The following is an 18041-nucleotide window of genomic DNA, read 5'->3' as shown; positions in this document are numbered from 1 at the left end:
AAGAGATTTGAAAGTGGGAGGGGGAGGGGGAGATCCAAAATGATAGGAGAAGACAGGAGGGGGAGGGATGGAGCCAAGAGCTGGACGGTTGATTGGCAAAAGGGATATGAGAGGATCATGGGACAGGAGGCCCAGGGAGAAAGAAAAGGGGGAGTGTGGGCATGTGGCCAAGTGGTTAAGGCATTGGACTAGTGACCTGAAGGTTGTGAGTTCAAGCCCCAGCTGAGGCAACGTGTGTTGTGTCCTTGAGCAAGGCACTTAATCAAACATTGCTCTGTGACGACACTGGTGCCAAGCTGTATGGGTCCTAATGCCCTTCCCTTGGACAACATTGGTGTCATGGAGAGGGGAGCCTTGCAGCATGGACAACTGCTGGTCTTCCATATAACCTTGCCCAGGCCTGCGCCCTGGAGAGTGAAGACTTTCCAGGCGCAGACCCATGGCCTCGCAAGACTAACGGATGCCTTTACGTTATAATAAATCGAGTTCCCCCACATTTATCCCACGTTCAAAAGTTCAAAGTAAATTATCAAAGTATACATATACAACCCTCAGGTTCATTTTCTTGTGGGCATACTCAATAAATCTATAGAATAATAACCAAAGCAGAATCACTGAAAGACCACCCAGCCTGGGCACTCAACCAGAGTGCAGAAGACAACAATCTGTGCAAACACCAAAAGAAAAAAGTAGTAATAATAATAATAATAAAATAACTAAGTAGTAAGCATTGAGAATATGAGATGAGGAGTCCTTGAAAGTTAGTCCATTGAAAGTGAGTCCATGTGATATTTTCTTTGGAAACAGTTACTTTCTAAAACAAAGATCACCATCACATGCGACTTCAGAGAAGTTTGTCTGAAGCTTTGTTTTAGAACAAAACTCAATTTCTTCTGTGATTAATATTTTAAGTTTGGAACCCCCATGCCTCCAGCTTTCTTGTGTCTTTCATCTCACTAAAGATATTTTATATCAATATACTCTATGTTTTATAGATATTTTCACCTGTGCAAGGAATGCATACCTGTGACGTACAGAGAATCCTGCAGCTTTCCTACATGTTCACTACTGCTGTCGGAACAGTTATCATCTGGACAATCTGAAACAAAATATTCAGATTAGTACATATTTATTGTCTCAGTATCAGTACCTTTCCTCAATCAGTGGTCTTTAAAAGGAAATTGGAAATTACTCCTCTGACAAGTTACAGAACTACCGAGCAATATGGTAGCACAATGCCTTACAGCACCAGTGATCAGTAATTCAATTCCTGTTGTCTGTAAGGAGTTTGTATGTGGTCCCTACCACTGCTTGGGTTTCCTCCTATATTCCAAACCTGTGTGGGTTGTGGGCAAGTTATGTTGGTGCCAGAAGCATGGCGACACCTGCAGGCTGCCCCCCAGCACCTCCTCGGATTGTGCTGGTCTTTAATGCAAATGATGCATTTCACAGTATGTTTTGATGTACATGTGACAAATAAAGCTACAGCTTATCCTTATCTTTAGAAAATATGAATCAAATTTGGTCACAAGCCAGCCACTCGGTCTATCTTCCACTTGCAAAATACAATTTTTTTTTTGGCTTGTGCCTGCCTGCCTGCGTGCGCGTCTGTGATGATGTCTTTTTCATGGTTTTTTACAAGGCGTGGAGCGAGAGAGAGACTGTGTGGGTGCGCCACTCCTCACACAGACATTTTCGCAGTTTCCCTTTTATTTTACGAGGTTGAGTTGTGATCTCGACACTCAACCGGGCACGGATGGAAAGCGTACTCGGGAGCGGACCCGACTGGTTTCAAACCCGGGAACCTCCGCTCCCGAGTCTGGCGCCGATGTCACTGAGCCACCGGCCGGCCCGCAAAATACAATTTCTTAAATGGGATATTAACGGAAGAGTAGAACACTGATCCAAAAACACAATCAACCATATTTCCACAGGGGTTCCCAACCTTTTTTATGCTATGGACCAATATCATTAAGCTAGGGGTCCACAGACCCAAGGATTGGGAACACCTGCAAGTCCACAACATTGTTCCTCCCTCCATGCTCATAATCCAAATAACTCAAATCTCCTCCCTTTTTTGTCTTGTCCTATTGTTTTTTTTTAATTCACTCAAGGGATGTGTGTTTCACAGACTGAGCCAACACTTAATCGACTCCTCCCCATCCCTTGTTGCTCTTGAGATGGTGATGGTGAGCTGCCTTCTGATCCGCTGCACTGGGTACACTCCCAGTGCTGCCGGGGAGGGTATTCCAGGACTTTGACCCAGTGATGGTGAAGAAAATGTGATATATTTCCAAGTCAGGATGGTGTGCGGTTTGGAGGGCAGCTCCCCCCGTAAAAATTTATTTAGAGGTTCAAGATGGAGTAGGCCTTCTGGCCCAGAGCCTGTCGCCCAGCAACCCACCGACTTAACCCTTGCCTGATCACAGGACAATTCGCAATCAGCAATTAACCTACTAATCGGTACAACTTTGGACTGTGGGAGGAAACCGGAGCACCTGGAGGAAACTCACACGTCCCACAGAGGAGGTCGTATGGAGACTCCTTACAGAGGATGCCAGCGTTAAACTCTGAACTCTGATGCCTTGAGCTGTAATAGCGTCGTGCTAACCGCTATTGTACCAAGACACCCCTTCCACCGCCCTTGTCTGTCCAGCTCGTAGAGGTGGTGGGTTTGGAAGATGCTTTCTGAGTGTGGCTTGTCGACCGTACATACTGCTGCCACTGTGCAGTGATGGTGGAGTGAGTGAATGGGGGGGTCTAAAGGTACTGTTACTGTGCAGTGGTGGGGGAGTGAGTGAATGGGAAGGTCTAAATGTACTGTTATTGTGCAGAGATGGGGGGATGAGTGAAAGGGGGGTCTAAATGTACTGTTACTGTGCAGTGGTGGGGGAGTGAGTGAATGGGGGGGTCTAAAGGTACTGTTACTGTGCAGTGGTGGTGGAGTGAGTGAATGGGGGGGTCTAAAGGTACTGTTACTGTGCAGTGGTGGGGGAGTGAGTGAATGGGAAGGTCTAATTGTACTGTTATTGTGCAGAGATGGGGGGATGAGTGAAAGGGGGGTCTAAATGTACTGTTACTGTGCAGTGGTGGGGGAGTGAGTGAATGGGGGGGTCTATATGTCTGTTACTGTGAATGGTGGGGGATTGAGTGAATGGAGGGGGTCTATATGTCTGTTACTGTGCAGTGGTGGGGGAGTGAGTGAATGGGGGGGTCTATATGTCTGTTACTGTGAATGGTGGGGGAGTGAGTGAATGGGGGGGTCTAAATGTACTGTTATTGTGCAGAGATGGGGGGGTGAGTGAAAGGGAGGGGTCTATCAAGTATGCTGTTATGTACTAGAACATTATATATCAAATATAGCACAGTACAACACAGTGTGCTGGTAACACACATCAAAGTTGCTGGTGAACGCAGCAGGCCAGGCAGCATCTGTAGGAAGAGGTGCAGTCGATGTTTCAGGCCGAGACCCTTCGTCAGGATGTGTGTTGCTTGAATTTCCAGCATCTGCAGAATTCCTGTTGTTTACAGTGTGCTGGTGACAGAGTGAGTGAATGGCTATGGATGGGGGTGCAGGGAGGTCTATAAACCATGCTGCTGTATCTTGTATGGTATCCAGCTTCAAGTCTGCACTCATCTAGGCAACTGGAGAGTGTTCCATCACATTCCTGACCTGAACCCTGCAGATGGTGGGCAAACTTTGGGTAGTTAGGAGATGAGCCACTCTCCACAGGGTTCCCAGCGTCTAATCTGCTCCCATAGCCGGGCTCATGATCAGAGTAAATGAGTTCTTTCAATCCCGAATTTTATATGCACTTTTCACTAAATTTACAACTTAGTTTTTATTTTGTCTTCAAAGAAATCAGGTAATAATTATGAAATTATATATGTGAAGATTGGTTGAATTTATCTTTTTTGAATTATTTCATAAGATTGGCTCAATGACACTGAGATGAGCGTGGCATTTGCAAGTCTGGGGCTAAATTAGCCACCTCAAACTGCCACTGAATTGAGCAACTTGCTGGGCCATTTCGGAGGGCACAGGTTTGGCTAAATTGTGAACAGATGGCAGGTTTCCTTCTTATGAGGCCATGAATAAGGCATTTCATACACTGTCAGATTACTCCTATCTGTACTATCTACTTTCATTCATATACATTTAACCTATTTTTTTAGAAATATCATTATGGCCACCATTACGGATACAAACTTCCACGGCAAGTTTGCGGCGCTTGGAGGTTCATGGCGGGGAGAGTTTCTCCCTTCTACCGTCTGCATGAAATGATGGGGCTATCAAGACTTTGACACTTTTTTTTTTACCATGCCCATGGTCTGCTCTTTATCAAATTACGGTATTGCTTTGCACTGTTGTAACTATATGTTATAATTATGTGGTTTTGTCAGTTTTAGTCTTGGTTTGTCCTGTGTTCTTTGTGATATCATTCTGGAGGAACATTGTATCATTTTTTAATGCATGCATTTCTAAATGACAATAAACGAGGACTGAGTGTCCTCATAATCTAATCTAATTCCAGATTTATTTAAATCAGTTTATGTCTATTTCCCTAGTTCCAAAAGTGGAAATTGAATTCATATCTCTGTATCTCAACTGGATTCAAAATTCCAGGGCATGCGCTCTTCTCATTACCATAATCAGAGAAGAGGTACAGGAGTCTAAAGATGAGCACTTAACGTTTCAGGAACAGCTCTCCCCTTCTGCCATCAGATTTCTGAACGGGCAATGAAACCATGAACACGCCCTCACTAATTTTCTCTCTTTTTGCACTGCATATCTATACATAGTAAATGTATATACATACACATACATATATATTTATTATTATAATTTATAGTGACCATTTTATTAGGTACACCAGTAACCCTGCTCATTAATGCAAATATCTAATTAGTCAACTCAGTCCATAAAAGCATGCAGAAATGGTCATGAGACTCAGTTGTTGTTCAGACCAAGCATCAGAATGGGAAAGAAATGTGACTCTGATCATGGAATGATGGTTGGTGTGAGACAGGATGGTTTGAGTATCTCAGGAACTGCTGATCTCCTGGGATTTTTATACACAACAGTCTCTACAGTTTACAGAGGCTGGTGCGAAGAACAACTATTATCCAGTGAGCAGCAGTTCTGTGGGTGTAACTACCTTGTCAATGAGAGAGGTCAGAGGAGAATGGCCAGACTGGTGGTTCAGGCTGACAGGAAGGGGACAGTAGCTCAAATAATCATGCATCACAACAGTGATGTGAAGAACAGCATACCTCCTGTACTTAACAAAGTGGTCATTGAATATATATCTTATGCATTGCAGTGTACTGTAGCTGCAAAACTACAAATTTCATGACATACGTCAGTGATATCAAATCTGATTCTGATTCTCTGGATTGGGTCTTTGATTAGCTCATCCAAAAGCACAAACATGGTGCTACAGCACAGCTGATATACAATCACCTTCTCCATCTAATGTTATCACTCAGAGTTGAGGATCACTCCAGTGCCGAGGTAGTTGATGACAGCAATGTGCGATTTCTGGGCTCTGCCACAGGTAGGGGCAGGAGATGTTTAATGGGGCAAGTGGGTGATAATCTGGGAGATCTCGATCTCCATCTGTTCCCTCTGGTGCAGCAGAGGCTGCAGGGAGATCTGATGGAGGTATATTAGACAGAGTAGACAAATAGTATCTTTTTCCCAGCGTTGAAATATCTAACACTAGAGGACATGCATTTAAGCTGGGGGGGGGGGGTATTTCAAAGGAAATGTGAGGGGCAAGTTTTTGGGTTTTTTTTACACAGTGTGGTGGGTGCTGGAATGCACTACCTGGAGTGGTGGTAGACACAGAAACACTAGGGACTTTTAAGAGATGCTCAGGCATATGACTGTGAGGGAAATGGAGGGATATGTGTAGGCAGGTGAAATTAGTTTAGTTGGCCATTTGATTACTAATTTAATTGGTTTGGCACAACATTGTGAGCCAAAGAGCCTGCTCATGTGCGGTACTCTCCTATATTCCATCCACCATTCACTTTGATCACTGTCTGTTTGAAATACTACACTGAACTCTCTATCTCCTGTCTGTGCATTCATTGGCCAGAGTAAATAGGAATATTACATGGAGAATCTGAGAACATCTTTGAAGTTTTTTTCTCTGATCACCTGGTTCACCTAGCTGCAACACAGCTCAGAATACAGCAATCGTATCGGGAATTTCAAACGTGCAATTGACATGGCCCAGAGTTAAGACCACAGACTGCACTTGAAGTGTTGTTCCCAGATTTGGGCTGCTGATCTAACAAAAGATGTGCTGGCATTGGAAAGGTTCCAGAGGAGGTTCACAAGAATGATCCCAGGAATGAAAGGGTTAATGTACGAGGAATGTTTGATAGCTCTGGGCCTGTATTCGCTGGAGTTTAGAAGAAAGAGAGGAGATCTCATTGAAACCTATGGAATATTGAAGGCCCGGATAGGATGTTTCCTATAGTGGGCACATCTAGGTCCCAAGGGCACTGCCTCAGAATAGAATGTTCCCTTGGAACAGAGATGAGGAGGAATTTCTTCAGCCACAGGGTGGTGAATCTGTGGAATTCATTACCACAGACCACTGTGGAGACCAAGTCAATGGGGATATTTAAAGTGGAGCTTGATAGGTTCTTGATTAAAATTATGGGGGGGAGGCAGGAGAATGGGGTTGAGAGGAATAATAAATCAGCAATGATAGAATTGTGGAGCCGACCGGATGGGCTGAGTGGACTAATTCTGCTCCTATGTCTTATGATTTTAAGAGTCGTAGAAACATAAGATTAATAGATTCAAGATTCAAATTTATTTGTCACATGTACATTGAAACATACAATGAAATGCATCATTTGCGTTAACAACCAACATGACCCTAAGGACGTGCTGGGGACTGCCCGTAAGTGTTGTCACAAATTCTGGCACCAACATAGCACGCCTACAAAGCTCAGCAGAACAACAAAGAACACAGCAATAGCAATACAAGCTGCATTCCTCCCTCCCACCCACCCATGCAGATACACAGTCCTCCAACTCCCAGCGTCTCCAGTTCAGCACTATCTCAGCAACACAGCAGAGATACAGGCTCTCTGGCCTAGTGAGCCCATGACAACCACGTTGCCCATCCACAGTCCCAACACTTTGCATTCGGCCCATATCCCTCCATTCCTGTCTCTCTGTGTACCTGTCCAAATGCTTCTTAAATGGCCTCAACCATATCCTCTGGCAGTTTGTTCCATATATTCACCTTCTTATGCATGAAAAAAAATTGCCCCTCAAGTTTTCTTTGAATCTTTCCCCTTTCATCCTAAACCTATACACCCTACTCTTGGACTCCCCTACCCTGGGGAAAAGACTGTTACCACCCTCTTAATTTTAAACACATTTGTCTCGGCCTCCCATTCTCCTACATTCAACGGAATAAGATCAGGCCTGGCCAGCCTCTCTCTCCGAGTAACTATGAACCTCGTTGTTGATGGGGAGAAGGTGTTGGTGCTGACATCATGGATTTGGTGAGCATGATAGCGTAACGTTAGCGCAGCGGTTTACAGAGCCAGGTGTAAGACTGGAGTTCAATTCCAGCTGCTGTCTGTAAGGAGTTTGTATGTTCTCCACATAATCAGAATCGGAATCAGGTTTAATATCGTGAAATCTGTTGCTATGCAGCAGCAGTACAATGCAATACAACATAATAAAAACTAAATTATCAAATATACATACATACTGTATTTTAAACAGTTAAACAAGAAGTGCAGAAAGAGAATTAAAAAGAAGTGAGGTAGCGTTCATGGGTTGAATGTCCATTCAGAAATCTGATGGCTTAAGGGAAGAAGCTACTCCTGGAATGTTGAGCGTGTGTCTTCAGGCTCCTGTAACTCCTTCTTGATGGTAGCAATGAGAAGAGGGTATGTCCTGGATGCTGGGAGGCTAATGCCCATGATGGAGCTGACTGAGTTTACAACTTTTTGCAGCTTATCAGACGGTGATGCAGCCAGTTAGAATGCTCTCCATGGCACATCTGTAGAAATTTGCGAGTGTGTCTGGTGACATACAGGTCTCTTCAAACTCCGAACGAACTCTAGCCGCTGTCATGTCTGCTTTGTAACTGCATCAATATGTTGAGCCCAGAATAGATCCTCAGGGATATTGACACCAAGAAACTTGAAACTGCTCGCCCCTTGCACTTCTGATCCCTCAATGAGGACTGGCATGCGATCCCTCATCTTACCACATGGTTTTCCTCTGAGTGCTCTGGTTTCCTCCCGCAGTCCAAAGACATAGGGGTTAGGGTTAGTGAGATGTGGGTGGGCACGTAATGTGGTGCCAGAGCATGGTGACACTTGCGGGCTCCATAGCACAATCTTTGCTGTTTTTGATTTGATGCCAAATGATGCATTTCACTGTATGTTTTGATGTACACGTGACAAATAAAGCTAATCTCTTTAACAGAGGCGGGGTGGGTACGTCTCAGAGTTGGTGGGTGCCAACTTGGCTTTAAGTTTTGAAGAGATGACAGATGAGTGCATAAGGAACCCATCTGGGGTGACACGGTTGTGTAGTGGTTAGCACACACTTTACAGTTCAGGCAACCCGAGTTCAGTTCCTGTTGCTGTCTGTAAGGAGTTTGTACATTCTCCCTGTGAGCATGTGGGTTTTCTCTGAGTGCTCCAGTTTCCTCCCACAGCCCAAAGACGTACTGGCTAGTAGGTTAATTGGTCATTGTAAAATGTCCTGTGATTAGGCTAGGATTAAACTGGAGGTTGCTGGGTGACACGGCTTGAAAGGCCTATTCTGCGCTGTATCTCAATAAATGAATAATTTTCAAAGCCAGGTGAACCCTGATCTGGATATCTAAGAGACAGCAGATGCTACAATATGATGCAAAAAGTGCTGGAGAAGGTCAGGCAGCATCTGTGGGGACAGAGGAGTGGTAAACATTTCAGTCCTGATGCAAGGTGCTGACCTGAAACGTTAATTGTTCCTTTCTTTTCACAGATGCTGCTTGACCGTGGGGAGACTTTGGTAGTAAGTTCTGCAGAACAGATGGTACCAGATCAGTTATGCACTACTGCTGGTGCTATTTCAGTGCAACGGAAACTGAACAAAGTTCAAAGTACATATATACTACCCTGAGATTCATTTTCTTGTGGGCATTCACAGTAAATATTGGGAAATATAATAGAATGAATGAAAAACTACGCAGAAACAAAGACTGACGAACAATGTGCAGAAGACAAACTGTGTGAATACAAAAAGCAAATAATAACAAATAAGAATAAATAATATTGAGAACACGAGTTGTTGAAGCCTTGAAAATGAGTCCACAGGATGTGGAATCAGTTCAATGTTGAGGTGAGTGAATTTATCCAACAAACACTGTATAAAAGCAGTGGATGATCAAATAATCACCAAGGCAAACAAACTTTAAACCGGACATTATAAATCTGAAGAGCAACTATTTTTCTCACCAACGTACAAGCTGCAAGGCAAAACACATCTCTGAAGATCCGCCATCTGATTGGTTTAAAAACTCTTCTAAGTAACATCAGATTCAAGTTTTTAATTCAAAATTGGTTGCAATTTCTATTCAGAAAGTCCAAAAAGTGACATCTGATCTTTTGAAATGAACCAAAGAACATCTTCAGAAGCTCCTCCTCAGGCACGAGCCCTAAGCGTCTCCTCAATTCCCTCTCCTAGACTGAGCTCTCTCTTGGACCCTCACATCACCTCCTTCAGACATCTTCACTCTCCTAAGGACATCCAGTGCAGACCTCTCATCAGAAACCACAGACCCTCTCCTTCTAACCATCTGCTAGCCAAGTCTTTCCCAGTCTCCTCAATGTCCTTCTCCTCCAGGTTTTCTGTCCGTATCCCTATCTCGAATCCCCTCCCTCTGACGCCCTCCCTACTCTGGCCCTCTCAGTTACCCCCCCCCAGTCCCTTTCCTTCAGCCCAACTCTCCCTGGTCTCTCTCCTCCTCCCATTTCCCTCACTCTCTTATCCTACCCCTTCTCCAGTCCTCCCTCACCCTCCCCTCTATTCTCCTCCTCCTTCTACTCTCGCTCCCCCTCCTCTATCACCCCTCTCGCTCCTATCCCTCTCTGCCACCCACTCCCTCCTCCTCGAGTCCCTCTATCCTTCCCTCTCACTCACTCTCCCTCTCACTTACTCACTCCGCCTCACACCCCTCCCGCCCTCTCCTTCCCTTTCTATCCCTCACCCCTCCTCCTCTTTTCCCTCCCACTCACCCTCACTCACCTTCGGCCACTCTCTTGAAGCTCTGGGATTTTCGGCTTCTTCTCCTTTCGGTCGCCTCCATGGGTACCCCGCTCCGGGACGGCGGGCAGGTAGCCGGGTCGGGGTCTCGGGCTGGGGGCCGGGTGCGGGACTCGGGCCGCGGGAGGGAGACGCCGGCTTCAAACCGCGCCCGGGGCCCGGGGGACGGCCGAGGGACTGCGGCGCCACCTGCGGGGAAGGAGCGGCGGCCGGCCCTCGTCAGGCGGAGCTCCGCCAGGGGGACGCTGCGCCCACGTAGCTCCGTTAGGGGGCCGCTGCACACGCGGGGTTCTGAGGGGGTGGGGTGGGTACACAGTTCCCATGGAGTTTCACCGGGGAAACACCACCCAGGAGCTCCGCCAGGGGGCTACTTCAACTGCGGAGCTGCATCGGCTCGGACACTACGGAGTTTCAGCAGGGAAACGTCTTCCTGGAGCTCCGTCAGGGGGACGCTGCATTAGCAAGCCACAGCTCCCATGGAATTTAACGGAAAAACCACCACCCGAGAGCTCCGCCAGGGGACACAGATCCCACGGAGTTTAGGAGGGGGAAACACCTCCTCGGAGCTCTGCCAGGTTGACATTGCCCCGCAGACTGCGCCTGGGCTTGTGTCAGGAGGTGGATGTGAGGAAAAGGGGACCCTTGTAAAGGGAGACGTGAGCCCAGGAATTCCATCGGGGACCAGGACTTCTTTCAGGGTCAATTGCATCCTGTAGTAGGAGGTCAACATGTTCCTCGGAGTGGAAGGCACCCCAGGAGCTCTGCGCCCGGGAAACCCCATCAACAGGCACTACATGCCGGCACGCAGTACCAGAGAACTGCCAGGGTTTTACCACAGCTTCGCTGTTGAACTACACTTAAATGTCAAATGATACTCTCCTGGGAGACAGTACACCCGAGGTGCTTCAAAATCCATTTTATCGTCGTTGATATATGTCGTGAAACGTTTGTTTTGCAGCAGTAGTACAGCGCAATACATACAAATTACTATAAATTATAACAAATATATATAAACATTTTAAAAGTTGAGAAATCTGATGGCAGAGGGGCAGAAGCTGTTCCTAAAACGTTAAGTGTAGGTCTTCAGGCTCCTGTACCTCCTCCAAGAGGGCATGGCCCTGATGATGAGGGTTTTCATGAATGAATGCCATCTTTTTTTTTGATTTCTCTAGTGCTTTCAATACAATCCAGCCAGTTTTTTTTTTTGATAGGCGTTAATAAATCCACTATATCCTGGGTTGCTGACTACCTGACAGACAGACCTCAGTTTGTACAGCTGGGTAGTTCTCTATCTGAGATGGTGGTGAGTGGCACTGTAGCGCCACAAGGAACTGTCCTGTCTCAGTTCCTGTTCACACTGTACACCTCAGACTTTCAGTACAAATCTGAGTCTTGTCATTTGCAGAAGTTCTCTGATGACTCTGCGGTGCTTGGGCGTATCAGAGATGGGCAGGAGTCGGAATACGGAGGACTGGTGGACGAGTTTGTGGAGTGGTGCAGGAGGAATCACCTGCTCCTGAATGTGGTAAAAACCAGGGAGATGGTGATTGATTTTAGGAGGAAGAGGACAGTAACGAGTCCTCGTATACAGTGGCATGCAAAAGTTCGGGCACCCCTGGTCAAAATTTCTGTTACTGTGTATAGCTAAGTGAGTAAAAGATGACCTGATTTCCAAAAGGCATAAAGTTAAAGATGACACATTTCTTTACTATTTTAAGCAAGATTACTTTTTTATTTCCATCTTTTACAGTTTCAAAATAACAAAAAAGGAAAAGGGTCCAAAGCAAAAGTTTGGGCACCCTGCATGTCAGTACTTAGTAACACCCCCTTTGGCAAGTATCACAGCTTGTAAATGCTTTCTGTAGCCAGCTAAGAGTCTTTCAATTCTTGTTTGGGGAATTTTCGCCCATTCTTCCTTGCAAAAGGATTCTAGTTCTGTGAGATTCTTGGGCCGTCTTGCATACACTGCTCTTTTGAGGTCTATCCACAGATTTTCGATGATGTTTAGGTCGGGGGACTGTGAGGACCATGGCAAAACCTTCAGCTTGCGCCTTTTGAGTTAGTCCATTGTGGATCTTGAGGTGTGTTTAGGATTATTATCCTGTTGTAGAAGCCATCCTCTTTTCACCTTCAGCTTTTTTACAGACGGTGTGATGTTTGCTTCCAGAATTTGCTGGTATTTAATTGAGTTCATTCTTCCCTCTACCAGTGAAATGTTCCCCGTGCCACTGGCTGCAACGCAAGTCCAAAGCATGATCGATCCACCCCCATGCTTAACAGTTGGAGAGGTGTTCTTTTAATGAAATTCTGTACCCTTTTTTCTCCAAACATACCTTTGCTCATTGTGGCCAAAAAGTTCTATTTTAACTTCATCAATCCACAGGACTTGTTTCCAAAATGCATCAGGTTTATTTAGATGATCCTTTGCAAACTTCTGACGCTGAATTTTGTCGTGAGGATGCAGGAAAGGTTTTCTTCTGATGACTCTTCCATGAAGGTCATATTTGTGTAGGTGTCGCTGCACAGTAGAACAGTGCACCACCACTCCAGAGTCTGCTAAGTCTTCCTGAGAGTCTTTTGCAGTCAGATGGGGTTTTTGATTTGCCTTTCTAGCAATCCTATGAGCAGTTCTCTTGGAAAGTTTTCTTGGTCTTCCAGACCTCAACTTGACCTCCACCATTCCTGTAAACTGCCATTTCTTAATTACATTACGAACTGAGGAAACGGCTACCTGAAAACACTTTGCTATCTTCTTACAGCCTTCTCCTGCTTTGTGGGCATCATTTATTTTAATTTTCAGAGTGCTAGGCAGCTGCTTAGAGGAGCTCATGGCTGCTGATTGTTGGGACAGGTTTGAGGAGTCAGGGTATTTATAAAGCTTTGAAATTTGCATCACCTGGCCTTTTCTAACGATGACTATGAACAAGCTATAGCCCTAAGGCTAATGAAGATCTGAGACCTTGGTAAAAGTTATCTGAGAGCTCAAATCTCTTGGTGTGCCCAAACTTCTGCATAGTGCTTCTTTCCTTTTTTTCACTCTAAAATTGTACAAAACAAAAAATAATACACTATTCTTGCTTAAAATGTTGAAAAGAATGTTTCATCTTTAACTTTATGAGTTTTGGAGATCAGTTCATCTTCTGCTCACTTAACTATTCACAGTAACAGAAATTTTGACCAGGGGTGCCCAAGCTTTTGCATGCCACAGTACATTCTGGGAGAAGAAGTTGCAGTGGTCGAGGAGTACAAATGTTCACTTCGACAACAGACTTGACTGGAAAACCAACACCAAAGCTGTTTACAAGAAGGGGATGAGCATGTCTACTTTCTAAGGAAGCTGAGATCCTTCAATGAGTGCAGCAGGATGTTGGAGTTCTTTTAATGGGTAATGAGTGTAGTCTTCTTTGCTGCTTAATGTGGGGGAGCAGCATCAGTGCTGGTGATGCAAAAAGACTAAATAAACTCATCAAAAAGGCTGGATCTGTCCTTGGCCACAACACGGACTCTTTTGAGTTTGTGGTGGAGAGGAGGTCACCAAACAAACTGTTATCCATCATGGACAATCTGGCACATCCCCTCCATGACCTACTGAATAAGCAGTGGAGCACCCTTTCAAACAGATTCATTCAGCTCTGCTGTCACTAGGATCGTTAGTGAAATTCTTTCCTACCGAATGTAATAAGCATATACAACAGTTCATCTCTGTGCAACAGGAGAACACACATCATAGTGCAATAGTCTCTGCTTTATTATTTCATACATTATTATTGCACATTGGTAAATTATTATTGTGTATATTATTATTCTGTACTTTATTAGTTAAGTCTGCACACTGCTGTGTGTTTTTAAATGTTGCTGCTGTAACGAAAGAATTTCCCACTTGGGATCAATAAAGATTATTATTACCATCATCATTTTGAGGGTGAAGAAGATGCCCTTTTGAAGATGTCCTCAGTGATGGAGAGAACTAGCTTCCCCTAGATCGGGTGAGCTGTGTCAGGGTGAAACTATGGCAACTATACAAGCTGGGCTTCGCACCAGGCAAGTTAGAGGAAGGAAGGAGAACTTCATCACATAAATCCTGCTTGTGGACTCTTATAGTATGAAGACTATAAAACAATGTAGTAAATTATACCTCAAGCTCTGATCCCACATAACATGTCAGAATTAAAATCAAAATAAATAAAATTGCATTTGTTTGAAATCTGAAATGAAAACAGAAAATACTGGCAATACTCGAAATCAGAAAGCTATTGTACAAGGAGAAATAGTTAAGCTTTCAGGTTGAAAATTACTGTTTCCAGTATTTCCTATGAAGTGCAGTCACTGCTCTGAGTGTAACTAGGAGCTTTACATTCTGTCATGTATGTTAACAGGTCATGTCATGAAAATACTCCAATAAACTTACACAGAATCAAAATCAGGTTTAATAGCACTGGCATATGTCATAAAATATGTTGGTGCAATACAAAATAAAAACTATAAGTTACAATAGGAAATATATACACTATATAAAATAAGTAGCACAAAAAGAGAGCAAAGAAAAAGTGAAGTAGCGTACGTGGATTTATTGTCCATTCAGAAATCTAATGGCAGTGGGGAAGAAGCTGTTCCTGAAGCGTTGAATGTGTGTCTTCAAACTCCAGTACCATTTCCTCTATGCTGACTAATTGTACCATGACCTCATATAGCAATTCCAATGGACAGGAATGCAAGAAGCTGCAGGGAGTAGTAGGCATGGCCTGGTCCGTCACAGGCACAGTACTCCCTACCTACCGCCGACAGCATCTACAGGAGGTGCTGCCTCAAGAAGGCAGCATCTGCCATCAAGGATCACTGCGGTCTGCGTCATGCCCTCATCTTGCTGCCTACCATCAGGCAGGAAGTACAGAGACTTGTAGTTGCACACCACCAGGTTCAGGAACAGCTAATTTCCCGGAACCATCAGGTTCTTGAACTGACCTGCAGAAAGCTTCACCCTACTTCAGCAACAGAACACTATGGATCACCATAGATTTGTCTCTGTTTTGTTTGGAACAAATATCTTCTTTTACACAGTCTTCAGTACACATCTAAAACTTTGACAAACTTCTAATGATGTGTGGTGGAGAGTATATTGACTGGTTGTATCATAGCCTTGCCCTTGAATGGAAAGTCCAAAAATAAGTTGTGAATACAGCCCAGTCCATCATGAGTAAAGTCCTCCCCATGATTAAGCACGTCTACATGGAGAACTGTTGCAGGAAAACAGCATTCATCATCAGGGACCCCTACCACCCAGGCCATCCATGCCTCCCTGGTGCCAGAATCAGGGATGTCTAGGATCATGTCCATGAAATTCTCAAGGGTGAGGGTGAGCAGCCTGAACTTTTGGTACACATTGGTACCAATGACATAGGTAAATGAGGCGAGGAGGTCCTGAAAAGAGATTTTAGGAAGCCAAGTAGGACCTCCAGGGTAGTAATCTTTGGATTGCTGCCTGTGCCACATAGCAGTGAGGATAAGAATAGGATGATTTGGCAAGTGCATGCATGGTTGAGGAACTGGTGCAAGGGGCAGGGGTTCAGATTTATAGATCATCGGGATCTCCTCTGGGGAAGGTATGACCTGTACAAAAGGGACGGGTCACATCTGAACCCAAGGGGGGTCCAATGTCCTTCCAGGCGGGCTGGCTAGAGTTGCTCCGGGGGTTAAACTAATTTGGCAGCTATATGTGAACCGAACTGATCACACGGAAGATGAGGTGGTTGCTTTGCAAACAGAGGCAATGCGCAGTGAGACTCCTAGCCAGGAGAGGCTGATTGTAGGGCAAAACTGCAGTCAACAGGCTGAGTTGCAATGCAAAATGAAAAAAATCAAAAAAGGCGAATACAGGACTAAAGATGTTATATTTGAATGTGCACATTATACGGAGTAAGGATGATGACTCTGTAGCACAGTTGCAGATTGGCAAGTCTGATGTTGTAGGCATCACTGAATGATGGCTGAAAGAAGATTATAGCTGGGAACTTAATGTCCAAGGATACACATTGTATCAAAAGGACAGACAGGAAGGAAGGCAGAGGGGATGAGGGTGTTGTGGATGATGAGGTAGGTTTTCAAAACTTGCAGAGAGATTTAGGATAGTTAGAAGAATGGGCTGAAAGATGGCAGATGGGGTTTAATGCTGAAAAATGTGAGGTGCTACATTTTGGTAGAACTAATCAAAATAGGACATACATGGTAAATGGTAGGGCATTAAAGAATGCTTTAGAACAGAGGGATCTAGGAATAATGGTGTATAGTTCCCTGAAGGTGGAATCTCATGTGGTTTGGGTGGTAAAGAAAGCTTTTGGTTTGCTGGTCTTTATTAATCAGAGCATTGAGTATAGGAGTTGGGATGTAATGTTGAATTTGTATAAGGCATTGGTAAGGCCAAATCTGGAGTATTGTGTACAGTTCTGGTCACCGAATTATAGGAAAGATGTCAATAAAATTGAGAGAGTACAGAGGAGGTTTACTAAAATGTTGCCTGGGTTTCATCTCCTAAGTTACAGAGAAAGGTTGAACAAGTTAGGTCTTCATTCTTTGGAGTGTGGAAGGTTGAAGGGGGCCTTGATAGAGGTGTTTAAAATTATGAGGGGGATTGATAGAGTTGACGTGGTTAGACTTTTTCCATTGAGAGCGGGGAAGATTCAAACAAGAGGACATGGGTTGAGAATTAGAGGACAAAAGTTTTGGGGTAACATGAGGGGAAACTTCTTTACTCAGATTGTGGTAGCTGTGTGGAATGAGCTTCCAGCCGAAGTGGTTGAGGCAGGTTCTATGTTGTCATTTAAAGTTAAATTGGATAGATATATGGATAGGAAAGGAATGGAGGGTTATGGGCTGAGTGCAGGTCAGTGGGACTAGGATAGAGTAAGAGTTTGGCACGGAATAGAAGGGCCAAGATGGCCTGTTTCCGTGCTGTAATTGTTATATGGTTATATATGGATGGCATGGTCCTGTTGGTAAAAATGAAATTAAGTCATTAGAAAGTGGTGATGAATGGTCAGAAGGTGTTGAATCATTGTGGATAAAGCTAAGGAACTGCAAGGGTAAAAAGACCCTAATGGCAGTTAAAAACAGACCTCCAAACAGTAGTAAGGATGTGGTCTATAAATTACAACAGGAGATAGAAAATGCATACCAAAAGGACAATGTTATAATAGTCATGGAGGATTTCAATATGCAAGTAGATTGGAAAAATCAGGTTGGTACAGGATTCCAAGAAGGGGAATTTTGAGAATGCCTATGAGATGGCTTTTTAGAGCAGCTCATTGTTGAGCCCACAAGAGGATCTGCTGTTCAGAATTGGGTGTTGTGCAATGAACTGGAATTGATTAGAGAGCTGAAAGTAAAAGAACCCTTAGGAGAACTGATCATAATATGATCAAATTCACCTTGAAATATGAGAAGGCGAAGCTAATGCCTGTTTCGCTGCCGCTGCTATTGTGCAATCGAGAATCTCCAGAGGGAAGGCCCCAAAATCCCTGGCTTTGCCTGATACTGGCGACCAAGGCTGAGGTTGAAGCGTTCGGCAGAGATGGTGCTCGGTACTCGGTGTTGGAAGGCTGATCGGAGCTCGAAGTTTCCGGACAACTCAGTTTTCGAAGTTTACTGTGCCATGGCCTGTTCTTCATCAAGTTCTGGTATTGTTGCACTGTTGTAACTATATGTTATAATTATGTGGTTTTTGTTAGTTTTTCCATCTTGGTCTGTC

At 44.5% G+C, this 18041-nt stretch overlaps 1 protein-coding gene across 1 annotated transcript in view; it reads right to left on the bottom strand.

Moving 5' to 3' along the window:
• The window catches only part of bend7 (BEN domain containing 7), a 67302-nt gene extending 56611 nt beyond the window's left edge, over positions 1 to 10691 (bottom strand). Inside the window, exons 1-2 of the mRNA XM_072241392.1 lie at positions 10283 to 10691; positions 1025 to 1099 (exon numbers count right to left, since the gene is read on the bottom strand). Of these exons, the coding sequence (XP_072097493.1) occupies positions 1025 to 1099; positions 10283 to 10343 (136 nt within the window). The 5' untranslated portion in view covers positions 10344 to 10691. The remainder of the gene's footprint in view (positions 1 to 1024; positions 1100 to 10282) is intronic.
• Positions 10692 to 18041: the final 7350 nt, after the last annotated feature.

Source organism: Mobula birostris, chromosome 23 (genome assembly GCF_030028105.1).
Source record: "Mobula birostris isolate sMobBir1 chromosome 23, sMobBir1.hap1, whole genome shotgun sequence".
NCBI lineage: Eukaryota > Metazoa > Chordata > Chondrichthyes > Myliobatiformes > Myliobatidae > Mobula > Mobula birostris.
This window is presented reverse-complemented; position numbering and strand designations above follow the sequence as displayed.